The sequence below is a fragment of the Sander vitreus genome, chromosome 6, assembly GCF_031162955.1.
Source record: "Sander vitreus isolate 19-12246 chromosome 6, sanVit1, whole genome shotgun sequence".
NCBI classification, from domain to species: Eukaryota; Metazoa; Chordata; class Actinopteri; order Perciformes; family Percidae; genus Sander; species Sander vitreus.
The window spans coordinates 12,822,862-12,842,258 of record NC_135860.1 but is presented as its reverse complement, the minus strand read 5'-3'; the positions used below and the strand labels follow the sequence as shown (position 1 = coordinate 12,842,258).

The 19,397-nt window shown below is 40.5% G+C and overlaps 1 protein-coding gene across 1 annotated transcript in view; it reads left to right on the top strand.

Moving 5' to 3' along the window:
* ephb6 (eph receptor B6) overlaps window positions 1-19,397 on the top strand; it is a 42,556-nt gene that overhangs the window by 6,303 nt on the left and 16,856 nt on the right. The window contains exons 2-5 of the mRNA XM_078252669.1: window positions 4,395-4,459; window positions 11,199-11,471; window positions 13,504-13,673; window positions 13,765-14,060. Of these exons, the coding sequence (XP_078108795.1) occupies window positions 4,395-4,459; window positions 11,199-11,471; window positions 13,504-13,673; window positions 13,765-14,060 (804 nt within the window). The remainder of the gene's footprint in view (window positions 1-4,394; window positions 4,460-11,198; window positions 11,472-13,503; window positions 13,674-13,764; window positions 14,061-19,397) is intronic.

The window sequence follows — 19,397 nt, the reverse complement described above, 5'->3', positions numbered from 1 at the left end:
AATAACCGTATTTCCCAAAATGTTGACCTACTCCTTAAGATGTATAGTTGCCCAGAACCATACTTCAGATGGTATCCTAACCTATTTTTGCAAATGTCTTGTAATCAAGGATGAGAGTCAGTTTTGTGAAAGGTTCTCCTACTTGTGCCTGTTGCTGCCTGTTCAGCGACTCATTATAGACTCTGCTCTATCATCTAACCTGGCTTAAGTGCTGTTTGTTGCAGCTGCACTTTCATTCAGCTTAACCGCCAGAGAATTTTTTGATAACTCCATTTGACATGTGCATGCTTATTTCTGGAATCGCGTTAATCCCCCTCTTTCCTCACTCCTCCACCCTCCTGCTCCCTCTCTGTCTTGGCCTATCACTCTCTCGTTGTGGTTGTTTGTAATGATGGTTTGGTGTAGGCCTTGTCCTTGACTGACTGTCTGTGGGTGGGAGCATCTGGAGCGTATAAAGAATGGGTGGAGATGGGTGGATGAGTGGACAAAAGACAAAACACGACCTGACCGCTGCTGAGAATGCTTGCAGGCACTGTGGGAATTTCTGGGGAAAATATGTGTGTGCTGTGCATGTGTGTTCCTGTAACTTGCTGTTACCTGTGAGCTCAGTGACTCTGTGTAGTCTCAGCAGTTTTTTAGCAGTTTCTTAGCATTTACTTTAGCGTTAAGGCATATTACACACTTGCACCTCTCTAGCCTACGTTAATATTAACACCAAAATTCTTTGCTGGGTGTCAGGGGGGCTCTATTGCCCGGAAAGTGTGCGGTAAAGTAGCATACATCCACCGTCATAGAGGCGTGACATGAACAACAGCACTACACTTAGCACTGGAGTGTGGATGCATGCATGGCTACACAGAGAGGCAAAGTGTTGGGCAAAGAGAAATGGACTGACTGAAGTGAACACTCCAGCGGCAGAGGGGACAGTCATGGACTAATGCAGGTCACCTCTGCACAATAGAAAAAGAGCATTTACACCCACGCCACACAGAGAAGGAGAGGGAGAAAGCGTGAAAGTAGTACATTCATATGCACAAACAAAAATCTATCATCCTCTTCTCATTCCTGTCTCATAATCCTGTCCTTTTCTTTCTATTGTCGCCTCTTTTCCTAAACAAACAGCAGATCTGGCATCAATAATGGAGCAGAGCGTATCTCCTTATTTAACATACAGCGATGCCTGCTGTCACTTTTTAGATGAATAATACACACATGCAGAAAGGGGGGGTGGGGGGAGAAGGGACAAGGGACAAGATGGAGGTAGAAAAGGGGGAAAGGTAGGGAGTAGAGTGAGTATAAGACCAGAGTGGAGCAGGAAGTCGTGAGAGATGGCGTGCATTAACACAGCACTCAAGTCCAGATTGCAGACTCAGCACTTCTCCAAACTGTCAGGGACAAACTTTGAGTGTCTCGGCCCTCAGATGGACCAATGACAGAGATGCTGTAGCGCAGTTGTTGTCTGAGAGTTAAATAAAGGGGCTTTCACTGCCAAGTGGACCTGCCAGCAAATGTCCTTTTCTTTTGTTCAACTTTGTCTCTCACACACACACACACACACACACACACACACACACACACGCACACACACACAAGATCTGGTCACGATGCCTCAGCTCAAGCTAATCCTTGAAAGGTGTGTGCAACACGCTTATCGTAGGATGTCGAGGTGAATTATTCAACATGTTAATGTCACGCAATGAGACACGCATGAAGCTCTTTGAACATTCCTCCATGTAATCCTCATGTACAGGTTTGTGGCAGATAGAGCAGAGGCAACGTGCAGACCTGGGGTCCCCAAGGCCTCACGACAAGAAGCTAAATAGTAGAGGCATAAATATTAATGTCAAAATTGTTTGCTGTATATTATTTATGCATGACTCTGCCCTGAAGCAGAGGGTTAATTGAATTTAGAATGACACATTTGCAGCATCTGTGTGTGTGTGTGTGTGTGTGTGTGTGTGTCCTTATCTGATATAAATAGGATGGTGCTTAATGAGGTCAGAATGCATGATATATGAGTGCGTGCGTTTCATGCATGACATGTTTGTACATATAAAGATAGTTTATTCCTTTGACAAATGAAGGATGATTCATGACAACAGACAGAGAGTTTGGAAAGCTAATCAATAGGCTGTTTGCATGCCATCACACACACTGGCAGGTGTTTTTAATTATTTTGTCCACCCCTTTTTTATTAATGAGGGAAGGCTATATAACAGAAACACCTCTCTGTATATAATGCTACACAGTTCACCACAAATGCATCGACCATAAAACGATCGACAGCTAACGTTATAACCTTCATGAAGGGAGGATTTACTGCAGCATTGTTGCATTAGACTGCATCCGTTTGAGCTAGGTGTGCCTAATAAACTGGCAACTGATTGTTTATCCTGTGACAGATGCATCATCAAACGAAGTAGCAAAGGTGTGCCACTAATGGAAAGCACCATTCTTTTGAAATGCTTCACACATCCTGGCTTGGTGGATTTAGTCGTCAAGCTGTCCAGACATACGCTGCACTAAAACCTATTTATTGTGATGCCTGTGGCTGCTATAATCCTTAGCTGTCACAGTCCATTTGTATTCTTTTCTTTATATAATTCATATCACTCCAAAATCCTGGAGGTCTTCCATGGAAAATGTGTGAATTTAGTAAGATTGACATAAAGACAAGCTAGTGGGTGAAAACAGATAGACAGACTGGAGGGGAGGGGGCTCGTAAAAGAAAAAAGAGGAGGGAAATGAAGGATTGAAGGACAGATTTGCGAGGTCTCCATCTGTGAGTATAATCCTTAAAAAAAGAAATCGGTTTACAGCACATTCAGAGGACAGCGAGGTGGGGGTGAGTTTGTGTCATAAGTCACAAATGATATCAGTTTTGTGTTATTTGTTTGATTTATTAAGAAGACAGAGGGATTCAGTGTGTGTGCTCAAGCCTGTACACCTGAGAAATAAAAATATTGAGCTATCTCCATGAGTCACTGGTTTTTTGGTGAGACAGGGTATCTTTTCAAATCCCATCCTGTGTGTGTGATGATTATGTAGATAATACATCTCTGCTGCTCTTTGCCTGCTTGTCAGAGAGAGAAAAAGAGAGCCTTCTTTCTCTCCGGTGAACGGTTGTATTACGTGAAATGGAAACGAAAGCATAAAATTTGTATGACAACAATGAGGAAAAATTATTTATTTTTAATCACAGGTGGATGGCTGCTGCCTTCGACAATGCTGTGTGTGTGTGTGTGTGTGTGTGTGTGTGTGTGTGTGCGCGCGCGTCAACAGCCCTTTAAGTGATTAGTACTGTGCTTAATGAAATCAGGCACTGTGTGTTTTTTCTCCATTAACTCCGTCCGTGCGAGCATCCAAACTTGAAGTCTGATGTTTTTGCCACCTCTGCTCTGTGTGCACGAGAAACTTTGGCCTACGTTCAATCGGTGGCTCCTCAACAGAACTGAGCACAGACTGTGCCAGACTGAAGGAATGGCAGCCACCACGGTTTTGGAATACTAATGGAAAATTCAAGGGCTTCAGTTTTGTGTGGGAAGCTGCTGCCATGTGTCAGCATGCAGCACTCAGCATTAAAGTCACTGGGTGTGTGTGTCTGTGATTTCCTTGCCAGCTTGCTTTTTAAAGCACTTAAACCTAAAAGCAAATTATGGGAAAATACACTCCATACATAAAAGTCTATTCTCGTGCTTTTACTCTAGATCACTGGAAATGAGCAAATATCTGTTTAAACCTAAAACAAAAGGAAAACCAACAGTAAACATATGGCCAGCCACAAAACAATGGTTCCTTTTGGGCCAAACTAGAAGAAGCATCAGCTTGCTAAGTTTCAACAAGATGTGACATTAATGGTTATGGCCTTTTAAAGTTGGAAAATTTGACCTTTAATCACGGTGCCCCATCAGGTCAATCAGTTTAATTTTTTAAACACCAGAACATTGTGTCAAAATGCATCATCACTCAGAATCAGTTATTGGGTTTGACAGCTGGAGCACTTCCTGATTTTTTGCAAGGGGAAGAAATGGAACCTGGACCTGTTCCACTGCCAGTAGACTGGCTGCCAACTACTTGTTGTATTTAACAAAGGGATAAAAGACAGTTTGATTGTAAAAGCTCCCCCCAAAAAGAATACTTCACAAATTTAATCTCAACTTCAGTGTCACTGGAGCACATCCACGTTTTCGCTCTTGATGGCATCACAGTATCACACAGTCTGTGATTCAAGCCTTGCCACAATATCCCATGATTGCAGATTCTGTTTTACAGTCACTCTGCTCAAGTTTAAACTCTTGAGTAGCAATCATTAGCACTAAACTAAAAGCTGTACATCTTGTTTGTCTGGTTGTTTTCTCACACATTGTCTTTGTCTCTGCTTCCTTACCTGTTAGTGATGCTGCTGGACACAACAGAGTCTACCTCAGAGCTGGGCTGGACCACCTATCCAGACACGGGGGTAAGCAGGGACCTCACTCTCTCAATGTGCTTTCCAGCTGTTGGAGCATTAAAGCAATCATGTTGGGGGGGCCAGTGTTGCACACATGTTACACATGGTTATGTTTTGAGTGTAAGGGTATAATCGCATTGTTTGTTGGGCATTGTAGTGGAACCCTAATGAGGGATTAAACACAAGAATGCATTACACATTTTTTACAAAACCGGTCCTGGTAGGTAACTGATGGTAAGGTAAACATTTGACATAATCTGCTGATTATTTCTTTTTAATTAATTAACCATTATGAGTAATGATTAATCAATCAATTATGTCAGAAAAAAGGCAGAAATACCCATCACCATTTCCTGGAGCCCAAGGTGACGTATTCATATGGCTTTTTGTTGCCTGACCAACAGCCCAAAACCCAAAGATATTCGGTTTACAATAATTTAAGACAAGGAAAAGCAGCAAAGTGTCACATTTAAGAAGTTGGAACCATCAAAAGTTGACATCTTTGCTTGAAAAATGACTTAATTTATTTTCAAAATAATTGCCTGTTACATTAAGATTAGGCTACATTAACAGGGTTTTAGTAATGTGTTGGTAAAGGTTTGGTGATATTCAAAATTATTATGTTTGTGTATATAACAATGTAGTTACACTGTGTATATTCTTTGTTGCTTCTCAACTGATCATAATTGACACAATAAACATACATATATCCTTTCCAAACTAGATTGCAACATTCACCGTGCCTAGAGATCTAGAGTGCTATGCTATGGACATGTGTTGATTCTGCTTGTCCATGTCCAAGCTCTTAAAGTCTGTTAAAGTCAGTACAGACATTCACACATCAAAATCAAACATGAGCACTGTAGTATTCGTTTTGCTTGGTGGCAAACTGTCTACGGTTGCATTGATTGCAATGATTCAAATAAACAGCAGGAATTAACAGCAGGCTTCCAATAAACCTTCTCTGCTATTCTCACTGTGGACATCTCATTGCTACAGACAATTGCTGTTCGCAGAAAGTCACAGATCTCAGCTTGAAGATTAGGATGAAGGATATAAATGTGTATTTATGGGTTAGGGTTATTTTGAAGGATGTTTGACATTTGACATTGATTGGTGGAGCTTTTGGCACACACAGTTTGAGAATGAGCAAGGTCTCACCTTGCCTTCAGGACATCCTTAAGGGCTAAAATGCTTTTTTCTATTGGTCTCTATGGTGACTGTGGTCACTGATTGCAGTGATTGAACCATAGATCTTCCAATCTTGAGCTACATTTTATTTAAGGTTGTCGCATCGCCTTGAGCTGTGTAAATATGTGTGTGTGTGTGTGTGTGTGTGTGTGTGTGTGTGTGTGTGTGTGTGTGTGTGTGTGTATGGGGGGGGGGGGGGGGGTTGTGTGTGTGTGTGTGTGTGTGTGTGTGTGTGTGCGTGCGTGCGTGCTTGCGTGACTGTGTTAGGGTCCTGGGTCAGTTAAATCTGTTCATCTGTGAGTGATTGTGGCTCAGTTCTAATATTGCTCATAATTACACACACACACACACACACACACACACACACACACACACACACACACATCATCTTCATTGTCATTTCAGATAATCAGTCGAACTACATGTGAGAAACTGCAGGACAGCACTACTCACTGTGGAGGAAATTCCTATGCCCATTACTCTAACAGTACAGAACAATATTATTCTTAGCCTCTACCCATACATGGGCGATACGTGAAAAACATCTGATATATACATTTAGAGTATCATACAGTGCATGAAATAAAAACAAGTCATAACTGCCTCAATGCTACATTTATACAAGCTAGCTTCGGCAAACAAGTGAGCCAACTATTACGACCAGCTATCACAGAATTTCACGTTGGCAGCCCAAAAAGTACCAGATGAAAATACAGTAGTCTCACACCAACATCTGGCGAGCACACTCACATCAAGCCTTTTATCTCACCTTACACTAAAGTTTAGCATTATGCACTCATTATCACCCCAGTCTGGCCTCCATAATTGTACATGATGTGTGATTAATTAGGGCCTGATGTGTGTTAGGAATTTGTGAACCATGATGGCATGCTAATAGAAGGCCATTCATTTGTGTGTGTGTGTGTGTGTGTGTGTGTGTGTGTGTGTGTGTGTGTGTGTGTGTGTGTGTGTGTGTGTGTGTGTGTGTGTGTGTGTGAGAGAGAGAGAGAGAGAGAGAGAGAGAGAGAGAGAGAGAGAGAGAGAGAGAGTTAGTATGTGTTTGCGTACATAAGCAAGTCAAGCATTTGCATGAGTTTTTTTTCCTTTATGGTCCCTGGATGAGAAGTACTTCTGAGATGGAGATATGGTTATTTGACCCGGGGCATCAAGCTGAGAGAAGTAGAAAGACAGACCAAGAGAGGGTGGGAGAAAGAGGGAGGTTGTGTGTGTGTTCTTTTTTTTTTTAACCCTTTCCTCACTTTTCTCTTCACATCCCATCTTTTCTTTTGCTTGAGGCTCCATGGATATTCTTTTCTGCGCTCTCCTCCTACTTCTTCTTGCCATCTTTCCATTCTTTTAATGTACCGACAGGCAGCCCCTTTGCTTCTTTGTCTCTGCCTCTCTCTCCCTCTTTTAATCTTTCCTCCCTTTGCCCTTCACAGTCCCAGAGCCACTGGGTTTTTTCTTTATATTATTCCTTTTATCAACCCCCAACTCAATCTCCACTCTGCCCCTTATTTCCACTCAGTGCCAGACCAGCAGACTCTCGACTTCTTACTGTTGTCTTTTTTCCCCTCTCCTTGGTTTCACACATTATTCCTCCATTGTGTTTGCTTTGCTTTGCTTTGCTTTGTGTGTGTGTGTGTGTGTGTGTGTGTGTGTGTGTGTGTGTGTGTGTGTGTGTGCGCGCATATGTTTTGAGGTATCTGTGCGTGCCTTTCTCAGCTTCTGTGTGTTGGTCTGTGTGTCCGAGGCCTTGCCCCTCCCATTGCTCTGTCACTGGAGAGATTGCGTGGTTCTCTGGCATTTCGGTTCACATTAAATCACGAAGATCCAGATTCATCCACCCCTCCTCCCCAATCTGCCCCATTTTTTTCTTTATTCTTTCTACATAAGGGAGGGAGAAAATGAAACAGGGAGAAATAAGTAAGGGAGGGGAAAAGTGTGTGTGTGTGTGTGTGTGTGTGTGTGTGTGTGTGTGTGTGTGTGTGTGTGTGTGTGTGTAGGTTGGGGTGGGGGTTGGGGTCAGAAAACAAATAAAAGCTGTGTTCTTTTCACAAAGGTACAGAAGCAAACTGCACGCAATGCCACACACAGATACCAGTGGCTGCTCTCTCTTCCTGAAAGTCCCAGCCTTATGCAGGCACCTCACACACATACACGCTCTGTTTTAGGGCTGTGCAATTAATCGTAATATTAATCGCGATTACGATTTCAGCTCCTAATGATCACAAAAACAGAATAATCGAGAAAAACAATTATTTTGCACCTTACGGTTTGCAAGTAAACTCCTATTTTGTCTTCTGTTCTGAATGGAAAAAAAAAGTTCAAATGGGAAAAGTATTGTAGCTCTCTTCACGACAACACAGACACAGGTTGGTTCTTTGAAACGGGCGTTTATTGCTTTGCTCATCTGTCCTTAATGCATCCACGTCACGCCGTGAGAACTATATGAACTGAACATAGTAAGCACGTCAAATGAATTATACATTACCGAAGAAAATAAAATACAAATTGCGCTTAGTGCGAATATAAATAAAGCTTCACGTGTAAGATAAAATACCTCATTGGCTGCTTGTCCTGAAAAGAGGTTCTTAAATCCTTTGAAAATCCTTTACTGTTCACCTTGGCCTTCTACAACAGTGTAACTCCAACTTAATTAGCAGACCTGAGCGCCGTAACATGTGCTCACGTTAGATTTGTCCTCATCCATTAACAAATTCCACAGCAGTGGAAACCACAACAGAGAACTTTAGTTCTGAGAGAAACAAAACCCTATCACGTCAACTATTACATCACATTCATTTTAACCTTTACATTAAACACATTTCCTATTTATTTACTGTATGAGACTATGAGTATAAACTATAAATTTACTATGAATTTTGCATTAATTATGCATCATAAACAGCACATATTTAACAGCACTTACAAGTATTAAAGTTTCGTTTAATTTTACAGTTCTAGGTGTTTTCACTATTTTTTAAGTTCAATATTTGCAACATCTTTCCAAAAGTACAATGAGTCATTGTGTTAAATAATTTTAATAATTATTGACTAATTTTGAATAAGTCAATTTTAGTCAATATTAAATAATTTTAATATTGACTAAAATAATTGTGATTATAATTTTTTCCATAATCGAGCAGCCCTACTCTGTTTACGATTCTCCCACTTTTATCCCCCTCCCCCTGCTCCCCCTATGCATCCCTTCATCTCACTATGTGCTCCCTGTTATCCCCTCAATCTGATTCCCCTCATCCAACTCAACAGAGAGTGAATCACGGCCCGTGAGATAAAACTGTCCTTTCACTCCATTAGACTGACAGCGCCTCAGACTCTTTCTATCTGCTCACTGATCTTATCATTATTCCAATTGGACTAAATATGAATGCACTCCCTCATGTGTGATGCTAGAAAGGTTTTTGTCCATACTGGCTATCAGAACCACACAGAGAAAGAGACATGAGCATGCAGAGATACACTAACATGCACAAACACAGAAACACACACGCCAAATGCACACTGATAGGGTGTCAGGACTCTTTGTCTTCTTGCCATTGTTGCAGGGAGAATAATGATGATTAGGCCTAATACATAATTCTTCTGTGTTACAACAGAAAAGGCCCCGCTTGTCACTTAAGGCTACACAGGCTTAAAGCAGAGCCTTTTCATCCTTGGAGGCACCGTACTGTATAATTGGTGAAACTAAACCCCTCGCCTACATTTACATTTTGTCTCATTCAGACCTGTGTCTCAGTCTGCTCTCCTCGTTTTTTTCCCCCATGAACATACAAACTCATAAATTTCATTTTTTATTTAAAAAAAAATATATTTTTTGCATCTACAATGTATATTGAGTTATTACCATATCACTTTCGCATATCCATCGACTTACTTACACCTCACTTTGCGCCGGCTTTGTAATGCCTACTTAATCTGCACTTTATGTAGCCTATTGTATTCCTGTATTGTATTGAATGTGAAACTTTATGTTGTCTTGCATGCTTATGCTTTTCTTGGCCAGGTCGCTGTTGCAAATGTGAACCTGTTCTCAACGTCCTACCTGGTTAAATAAAGGTTAAATAAAAAAAAAATAAAAAAAATTGAGATTCCCTAAAATACAAGATCTGCTCTTTGTATTACAAATTAACAGCTGCACAAGTCAGACACACAAGTGTCCACCACCTGTCACATGTGAACAGTAATACACATGCAAATGCCAAACCAGTGCAAGAGAAAAACTAACCACGTCTATTTATTAAACTGAATTATTGTTATTAAAATACATTATTATACTACTGCAACATATTCATATAGAAAATGCCAACATCATCTTAGTTTATGTCTTGCTGAGTGAACCTACTGTCTGTCTTACATCTAGTCGTGTTGTGTCTTGTCTCTAATATGTCCACCTCCATCCCAATTGTTTGTGGTGTTCAAAGAAGATCAACATATCTTTTCAGAAGTGTCCGTGTTTATAACCCACAGAAGGTACTGTGAACAGTTTTAATTTGAAGTATTTGTACTGAAAAAATTGTCCATTTGAAAACCCTTAACGTTGTGTTCTGTGTATTATACAGAGTAATCAGGACACATTTTCTGAAAAGATAATGTTGGTCAGTCAGTCCACCACTTTGGTCCAGGCTGAACTATAGTATAAATAGCCATTATGCTCCCCTCAGGATGAATGGTAAGAATGTGGTACTCCCTTAACTTCATCTTGCAACGTCATCAGGTCAAAAATTCAATTTATTTACCTCGAGTTTATGACCAAACCAATGACTTTACTCTGTGATGAGTGTTAGAAAACATTAGCATGTGATCATTGTCACTGTGACCATGCTGACATTATCATTGAGCTTAAAGCACAGCCACACAGCTGCTAGCATGGATGTGGACTCTAACAAATTCTATTCACCTCCATAATATTGAGGTGGGACACATAAAACCAAAATGATCTAAATGGCTAGATTCCAGTAGAAGTGAGAAAATGTGTTTTTGTTTGTTTTTTTGCCAGAAATTAATTATCTCTTGATCATTGCAGTTTTGTCTGCAACACTTGACATGTGTTATGCTCTAAGAGTGAATTGTTTAAGTGGTTTAATTAACTACTGGTTTCATAATCATTGATTGCTAATTAGAAAGTGAAAAGTCTATAGTGAATAACTAGGACAGTGAGATGACCGTACATCATTGGGGGCAGTAAAGAACAGTGTTTCACTTGTGGATTCAATACTAGTGTGTGTGTTATATCGGAACAAAACAGATACTCTTTTATATTCATCTCACTAAGGATGAATATGTCAAACAACATTGTGTGATGTTAGTAAAGGACCTGACCCACATGTTAGCAACACCAGCAATATGCTCAATATTTACATTCTACAATGTAAACCATCTTTTAAGATATAAGGAAGATTCATAACTGCGGACGAACCATAAACACACCAAGGTTTTTAGAGGGCTGATTCTCGAGCTCCCTGCTGAAGATCATGTTTCTCTTTTACAAAGTTGAGTTTACACAAGCTCATAATATTGTTTCTGTTTCTCTCAGTGGGATGAGGTCAGTGTCCTGGACGACCGAGGGAAGCTCATACGAACCTTTGAGGTCTGTAATGTCAACCAAAATCCCCGTCTGCAAGACAACTGGTTGGCTACGCCCTTCCTTTACCGCCACTCTGCTCCACGGGTGTTTGTCACACTGCGTTTCTCAGTGCGTGACTGCGCCAGCCTGCGATCGCCGTCACCCACCTGCAGGGAGACACTCACTCTGTACTACAAACAGGCCGACTCCCAGAGAGAGCTGGAGAGGACCTGGGCAGCTGAGGTGAAGCAGTATACCATATTTTTGTATTTACATAACATGTAAATACAAAATATCCTTTTACATTGTTATTAGGAGCTATCTATCTATCTACCTACCTACCTACCTACCTATCTATCTATCTATCTATCTATCTATCTATCTATCTATCTATCTATCTATCTATCTATCTATCTATCTTATATAAAAGATTCCCTGGCAGAAATTGGGTCAAGACCATGTTGTGCATAAGATCTTGTTCTTATGTGGAGATTTAGTTGTTGGAAAATATTTATACCCAGTAAATGACAGGTGCTAACGGACAAACATTATCCAGCTAATATGACCCCTTTAGATGAAAGAGTAAGAGACATAATACGAAGTATGGACGACACATCTGACCTGAAATTGTAATAATTTTAAAATGAATTTCACCAAAATAACCCAATATGCTACTGTAATAACATCAGACTAAATAGCTTCAAACCACTGGTTAAGCTAACATAATCAGATACTTCCCACTCTCTAAACTGGATGAGAACTACTAACTCTGAAAGACATATTTCTCTATACATTTATAAATAAACAAGTAATACCACAAACATAATTTGTAAATTTATATATTTACAAAACAAGTTATTTTATTCTTAACTTTGGCACTTATGTTAAAGTTTGAGATGCTACAGTTTGATAAACACATAACTGAAGTCTTAATTAGCCAAGACATTTCCTAAGTTTTAATGGTGCGGCTCAGCATCCTCATAGACACAGAATCGGTAAACAAACATGAATTAGATTGTATTAAAAATGTTGATTTAGTTGCATCAGATCACAACCGAATTTAACAAGGATGCATTATTCTAATTTACGAGCTGTTTTTCTTTCTTGTCACTGCTTAAGGGAAACACCTTCAGGCAAAATTATTGTAAAATGCAATTTTCATTTATGTTACCCCATGTCGCACCAAAACAGCAAAACCTCTCATCATCTCATGACAAGTAGTAATTGTATAATCATCTGGATTATTGTTGGGTTTGTCAAGAATAGCTGTTGAGATTAACGGCCTCTTTAGGCCACACTGGTGTGAAGCACATACTTGTTGAGGACTGTGGTTTACAAAATGCAAAAATGTGCCACTGTGGTCTCCAGAAATGTCACTTCAGTCCCACTAATTACATCCTTAAGGCATGAAACAAACGACAGTGACCATTACTCATTGCAGGAAATTCTCTTAACCTCATGTGTTGCCTTGTGACTGACACTGACTATCCAAAGATGTTTTATCTCGCCAAGGAGGTTATGATTTCAGTTTGGTTTGTTTGTCTTTCAGCAGGATTACAGAAAAACTACTGGCACGATTTTAATTAAACTTGGTGTAAGGGTGTAGCATAGGCCAAAGAAGATTTAAATTAAATTTTGGAGCGGATCACAATGCGGATACAAGAATTATTTTTCACAATGCAAGATCGAGCATTTAGCCTTGGCGCAGGTCTGTGCTCTCCAAGTGCCCTTCTAGTTTATTTATGCATTTATTTTTTTTCTAGGACATTTTGAGCTACAGAGTCTGAATTGCCTGGGCTACATGTGCAGTCGCAGTCACAGTGGGAGGGATGCAGTGTTTGTATAGATGAATGCATTTCTCCTTAGGGAAGTGAGATGCTTTTTAAAAATGCAAATGAAAGCCTGATGAGGAATCAGAGCAGAGTCACAGAAGAGTCAGGAAGCACTGCAGCGCTGAAAGTCTTCACAGGGACTTGAGCACGAACCCCTACTGGCCCCTGCATACATCCAAGTCAACGTTTACTCTTCTCACTAAACCACTTCATATTATACATGTGCCTCGGCACTTATCCCTTTTGCTTCAGTTTTTTTTAATTTTTATTTAATTCCCTGTATATTTCCAATCCTTATCCATCTATCAACCAGCTTATTTTAACGTCTGTAATTTTCCTTCCTGTCAACCACACATTCTCTCCATGCTATTTTGTCTTCTCTTGACCGCTAATTATCTTTCCCTCTACCGTCTGCTGTCCACTCTGCTCTTTCCTCACCACAGCCATCCAATGGAGAGAAGGAGACCAGGGAGGGCTGGGTGAAGATCGACACTATCGCGGCTGATAAGAGTTTCTCCAAGGTGGAGCCCAGTTCACCTCACCAGTATCAACCCAACAGATACAGCCGAATCAACATCAAGACACGCAGCTTTGCCCCGCTCACACGCAACGGGTAATCATCACTTTGTTGCTCATGTTTTAGTAACATCATCACTCCCAAGGGTCTAAATGTCCTCCATCTTAACATGTGACCCTTGTTGCAGATTCGTCCTGGCCATTGTCGACAGTGGAGCTTGTGTTTCCCTCATGGGTGTGTCAGTCTTCTACCGGCGCTGTCCAGCCACCAGCATGTACTTGGCATCCTACCCGGCAACTCCCTCAGGGGCCGAGCCGACTGCCTTAGTGCCCCTGAGCGGGACGTGTGTTCCCCACAGTAAAGCACAGGGAGGCACGCCCCCTCGCATGCACTGCAATGCTGAAGGGGAGTGGATGGTTCCTGTAGGAGGATGTGTCTGTGATGAAGGCTATGAGCCGAACCTAAATGGATCTGCCTGCTTGGGTAAGTCTGAGGAAAACAGCTTGATGCCTATGGAGGTGGATAATCTCAACATCATGTCCATTTCATTTTCCACCTATAGTAGCTACAGTATATCGGCCTTGTTATAATGGTTAAAATAACACTCCAGCAATTTAGTAACGCACCTCCATAAAGTTAGGCAACTTGTGAGAGACATATCAAATAAAAATGGTCAAAGTTGAGGCAACAGAAGCCAAGATATCCCAACTCTTGGCTCTACTATCGGTCACACTCCAAAAATGCGCAACACAAATTTGTTCAAATTGTTTTGAGTTTTTCCATCTATAGCTCTAGAATCCATAAGAACAACAATAGGTAGTTAACTGATGGGGCAACATGACATGCAGTGGATCAGAGAGACCTGCGCTGGAGTACAAGACATGGCCTATTGCGCGTATACACTGAATTTTGAACAGGTAATTACAGATAAAATATAAAACAATTTCCATTTTCGAACAGTAATTCTAATTTCTAATTAAAGAAGTGACAGCCCTAAGTAACCTTTTCCTGTTAACTGACTTTGATCAGTATAGTTCCCCTTTAAATGCGCAACGAAGTGTCTCTGTTCTGGAGAACTCATTCAAACTAAAATGTCCAAAAACAAAGACTGGTAATCACTCAACTTTTGGGTCAATCTTGACTTCCTGTCAGTTTTCTTCTTGGTATTTGCTGAGATGCGAATCATCTGGATCAATACTGAAATGTGCTGCTGTCACTTTGATACACAACTGTGTTTGATGTAGAGACCAGAGGGGAATGAGGGCAGGCAGGTCGAGTTGGGTTGAGATGAGAAGGAAAGAGGCAGCATAATATCCGTGCAGTTCATTTGTAGTGATGTAACATTTGAGTATATTCTGTCATAAATAGAAAATGGTAAGTATAATAGAGTTTTCCAGACATACCTTTAGGAATACAGAGCTGCTATATTGGTAATTTACTGTAAACTTTACTGGAGAGGAGGTAAGAGGAGATATTGTCATCAATTGCAAAACTGGTCAAAAATGTTTTCATTTCTCAAAGTTGGTGTGAGTAAGAAAAAGAAAAGAAGTTAAAAAATAATGATTGTGAGATGTCCAGACGACAGGAAGGGATATAGGGAGAGTGGAAGAGAGGGAGAGAGCCATGGTGAGAGGGATGTGACACATTTAGGTCATGGCGATGTAATGGCCACTCGTCTGTGAACAAGTGACAGAAACCGCAGGGGGATATTGCGGGAGTGGAGGGAAAACAGGGAGAGGTGGAGGGAGAGTGAAATATAGGAGGATGCAAGTTAATGACTTAAAGAACTGAGCAAGCAAAGAATTCTGCAGGTGCGAAGGCAAAAGAGTGGATGTGTGTCTTTTTGTGTGTATCTTGCTGCGATGCCGATATGCTTTCCACATTTGTCTGTAAATGCCGGGATTACAGTAAAAAACTGAAGTCCACCAGGAATTTCAATGGCCATAATTGCTCAGCTCCCCGCATGGGGGCCCTCAAAAACTGACTAACTCCAGCACAATTAATCCTTCAATCCTGCCAAGTCAGCTGTGAAATGTGTTCAAGCTCTTTTGCTTTACATCTACACTCGGCCCAACACTTGTGTTTGTCTGCATTTGATTGATATTTACTGACAAATCACCCCCCGAAACAGCTCAGCTGCTGGAGCAAAGTCTTCCACTGATGGTCTATGAATGATCACAACACATTGCTGCCCACGCTGCTCCGGCTTTTTGTTCCAATTCTCATTTGATTATGTTTTGTTGATCACTTCACTGACTAATGATGTGGATTGGCATCATTACATTGTTACACTGGCTCCCTGGGAATGTTGGGAAAAGAGGCAGATGGTTAACTGGCGATGCAGTCGTCAAGAATTATTAACATTAGCCAATCCTTGTTCTCACCAGAAAGTGGAGCACCGAACTTTCTTAACTATTCCAACTTGTATATTTTGTTCTTGTTTGAATAACGCACCAAGGACATTTAATAATAGCACAACGTGAGCAAATGATAGGCTGTACTGCTCTGAACTTATGTATTGGTTGGAAGCTGTAATTAAAAACACGCCATTCTGCTTTCTGTTTTCTGGCGCCAGCACTTTGAATACTTCTAAAGGAAAAAAGCACTTCATTAGGAAGTTAACTGACATTTATTTCCACTTACAAGTGTGTCATCTTAACCTACATGCATTTCATTGAATACATTATTAACCATTGAGGATGTATTTTCTCTTCTTTTTTTTAAACTATTTTATCAAGTTGTATTGGGCTTCTTGCTATTTAAGTAAATCACTACAGTAAGAAGTAATGCTGTTTGATATCCATGTGAGAACACTACACCCAGTGCAGTTTTGCCACCCCAAGCAAGACTTAGGGACAAATAAGGGACTTTAGATCCCTCCTCCTCCTCTCAGTCTCATGTGAAAATTAATTTCAGTGTTAAATGATTGCCTTTAACTACACACAGCTCTAATAGCTTTCTATTTTAAGTTTCAAGGGGTCCATAACGTATTTCTTTATTTGTGAAAGTGGTTTATTATAGCAAGGACATAGACACCAAGTGCAGAAGTGAACTATCACGTTTTTGTTTTAGCAATTTCTTTTTTTACATTACATTCATTAGCGTTACAATTTGACACATATGTCCAAAGAGTCTTACTTTTTAAGCAGTGGTGTGGTGTGGCTTTATAGATTGCTATATTGGTTTTCAGTCGGTTGGTTGCCCCACCACTTTGGACCAGACGGAAATGTCTCAACAACTATTAGTTGGATTGTCATGAAATTTTATACAAACATTCATGGTCCCCAGAGGATGAACCCTAATGATTTTGTTAATTCTCTGACTTTTCCTTTAGTCTCACCTGCAGGTTACAGTTTTCATTTAACCTGTAAACTATCTAATATCCTACTGGATCAATTAGCACAAAATTTGTACAGACATTCATGCTTTTCAGTGGAAGAATTGTACTGACTTGGTGATCCCCTGACTTTTCCTCTGTCTGTACCAAGGATGCATTGTCATAACTTTGGTGATGGCTGACTTTTACTCTAGCACCACATTTTCATTGTTCATCATTACGGTTCTGTGTCTTGCTCAAGGACAGTTTGAGATGTACTGTCGACAGGAGAAGCCATGTCAGGGATTAAAGTTAGTTATTATTTATTTAGAAAAACACTCAAAATCTCAACGTATCTCCTTCATCAGGACTGTGGGCTACTGTTTGATCAGATTTGATTGAATCCAACATTAAGCAAACAACCCCACGACTGCCATAGATTATTCAAATTTAGTTAAATCCTGATTGGTGACTTGACATCATGTTTTTTTTCAGTGGCGCCTCTCTTATGTGAAATAACCAAAACTGTTTTATCTTTAGCAGAAAACTGTGTGTTCGTGTACAGTATGACCCTGTCACTCACAGTACAGTTAGAAGCTGATTGAGAAAGTTTTCAGGACCTTTAAAACTTGTAATAACAACTTATTGTGTGTTTCTACTTACAATTTCTCACCCACTGTAAATTCAGAGGATCCTGTCTGTTTGAATAAAACAGAGGAAGGAGTGTGAAAACTTTACAGCCACCTGTTAATCTACTACATGTGTGATGCCTGATTATTCTGACAATTCGGACTCACCAAAACAACACACCACTGTTTGGACTGATGATAAAATAGCCAACTAAAACATAAAACACTTGCAAGCACGCAGCTGGCATTTAGGCAGACAGACATTAAAAGATCATTCCTCAATTATTTATAAATCTGTTTATGCAAGTCTAAAAAAAACATCTGGCTATAGAAACAGTATATGATTGCTGTGACATTCAAAGCTCAGTTTTGGATAAAAACTGGTCTTTAGTCTTTTGAAAAATGGCAGAGGCAGACAGGAAGCAGCAGCTGTCGGATGCTTTTATCCTTTGACATTTGTATCCCACAAGGGAGACGGAGGGGCGGAGAGAACAAGCAGAAACACGACCGAGCATGAGACACAATTACACCTGTTCAGCCAAACATGAAACAGTCCTTTAGTTTTGGGCTCCCCGAGCTGGTCCGAGCTGAAAGTACATCATCCCCAGACAAGCTCCTTCCTTCTGTTTGATTCCTTTCAAACATTAAGCCGCTGTCGAGGATTTGGGACAAGGATTAGTGCCGAATGCTCAAATAGGCTCTGAATTCATTTGGACCGGTGTTGGTATTTTCTGTAGCGTGCAACTGACAGTGAAATATTCAACATGTCAGATTGTCCTGACTTGTCACCCAGAACGCTCACTCGTAGCACAAACACATCCACTAACTACCCTGAGGCGCAGTAGGAAACAAGCATATTTGGCTACGGGAGAAAGAAAAAGTGCAAGTGTGACATTATTTTGAGTGTGATGGGTGACTCTATACGCTAGTCCCAAACAACACTTTTCACCAAACAGCATGGATATTTTCCTCAAAGCAGGAAGTAGGACGGGTTTTGTTTAATTTTTTTTCCTTTCAGATTAAACAATTCCAGTTTTTCTTCTTAATTGTTACCCACCACGATATGTCAAGTGGACACTCATTAGCAATGTTTACATACAGTTGCTTTTCCTGTCCATCAAACTGAGTGAAATGATCAATGTGATCCACTATTGACTGTAGACTGGACCTCACTGTGGGGGAGTATCCAGGCGATGATTACAAATGAACCTGATCACAAGCAAACTACATCACATAAGGAATTTATTGAGCTTTATCGGGCTTGACTAGCCAACAAACATTTACACTCAATTTCACTCAAAATGTATTCACATTATATTTAACATGTTACAGTGGGGCAAAAAAGTATTTAGTCAGCCACCGATTGTGCAAGTTCTCCCACTTAAAAAGATGAGAGAGGCCTGTAATTTTCATCATAGGTACACTTCAACTATGAGAGACAAAATGAGAAAAAAAATCCAGAAAATCACATTGTAGGATTTTTAATGAATTTATTTGCAAATTCCTCGGGAAAATAAGTATTTGGTCACCTACAAACAAGCAAGATTTCTGGCTCTCACAGACCTGTAACTTCTTCTTTAAGAGGCTCCTCTGTCCTCCACTCGTTACCTGTATTAATGGCACCTGTTTGAACTTGTTATCAGTATAAAAGACACGTGTCCAGAACCTCAAACAGTCACACTCCAAACCAAGGCCAAATTGCTGTCAAAGGACACCAGAAACAAAATTGTAGACCTGCACCAGGCTGGGAAGACTGAATCTGCAATAGGTAAGCAGCTTGGTGTGAAGAAATCAACTGTGGGAGAAATTATAAGAAAATGGAAGACATACAAGACTACTAATAATCTCCCTCGGTCTGGGGCTCCACGCAAGATC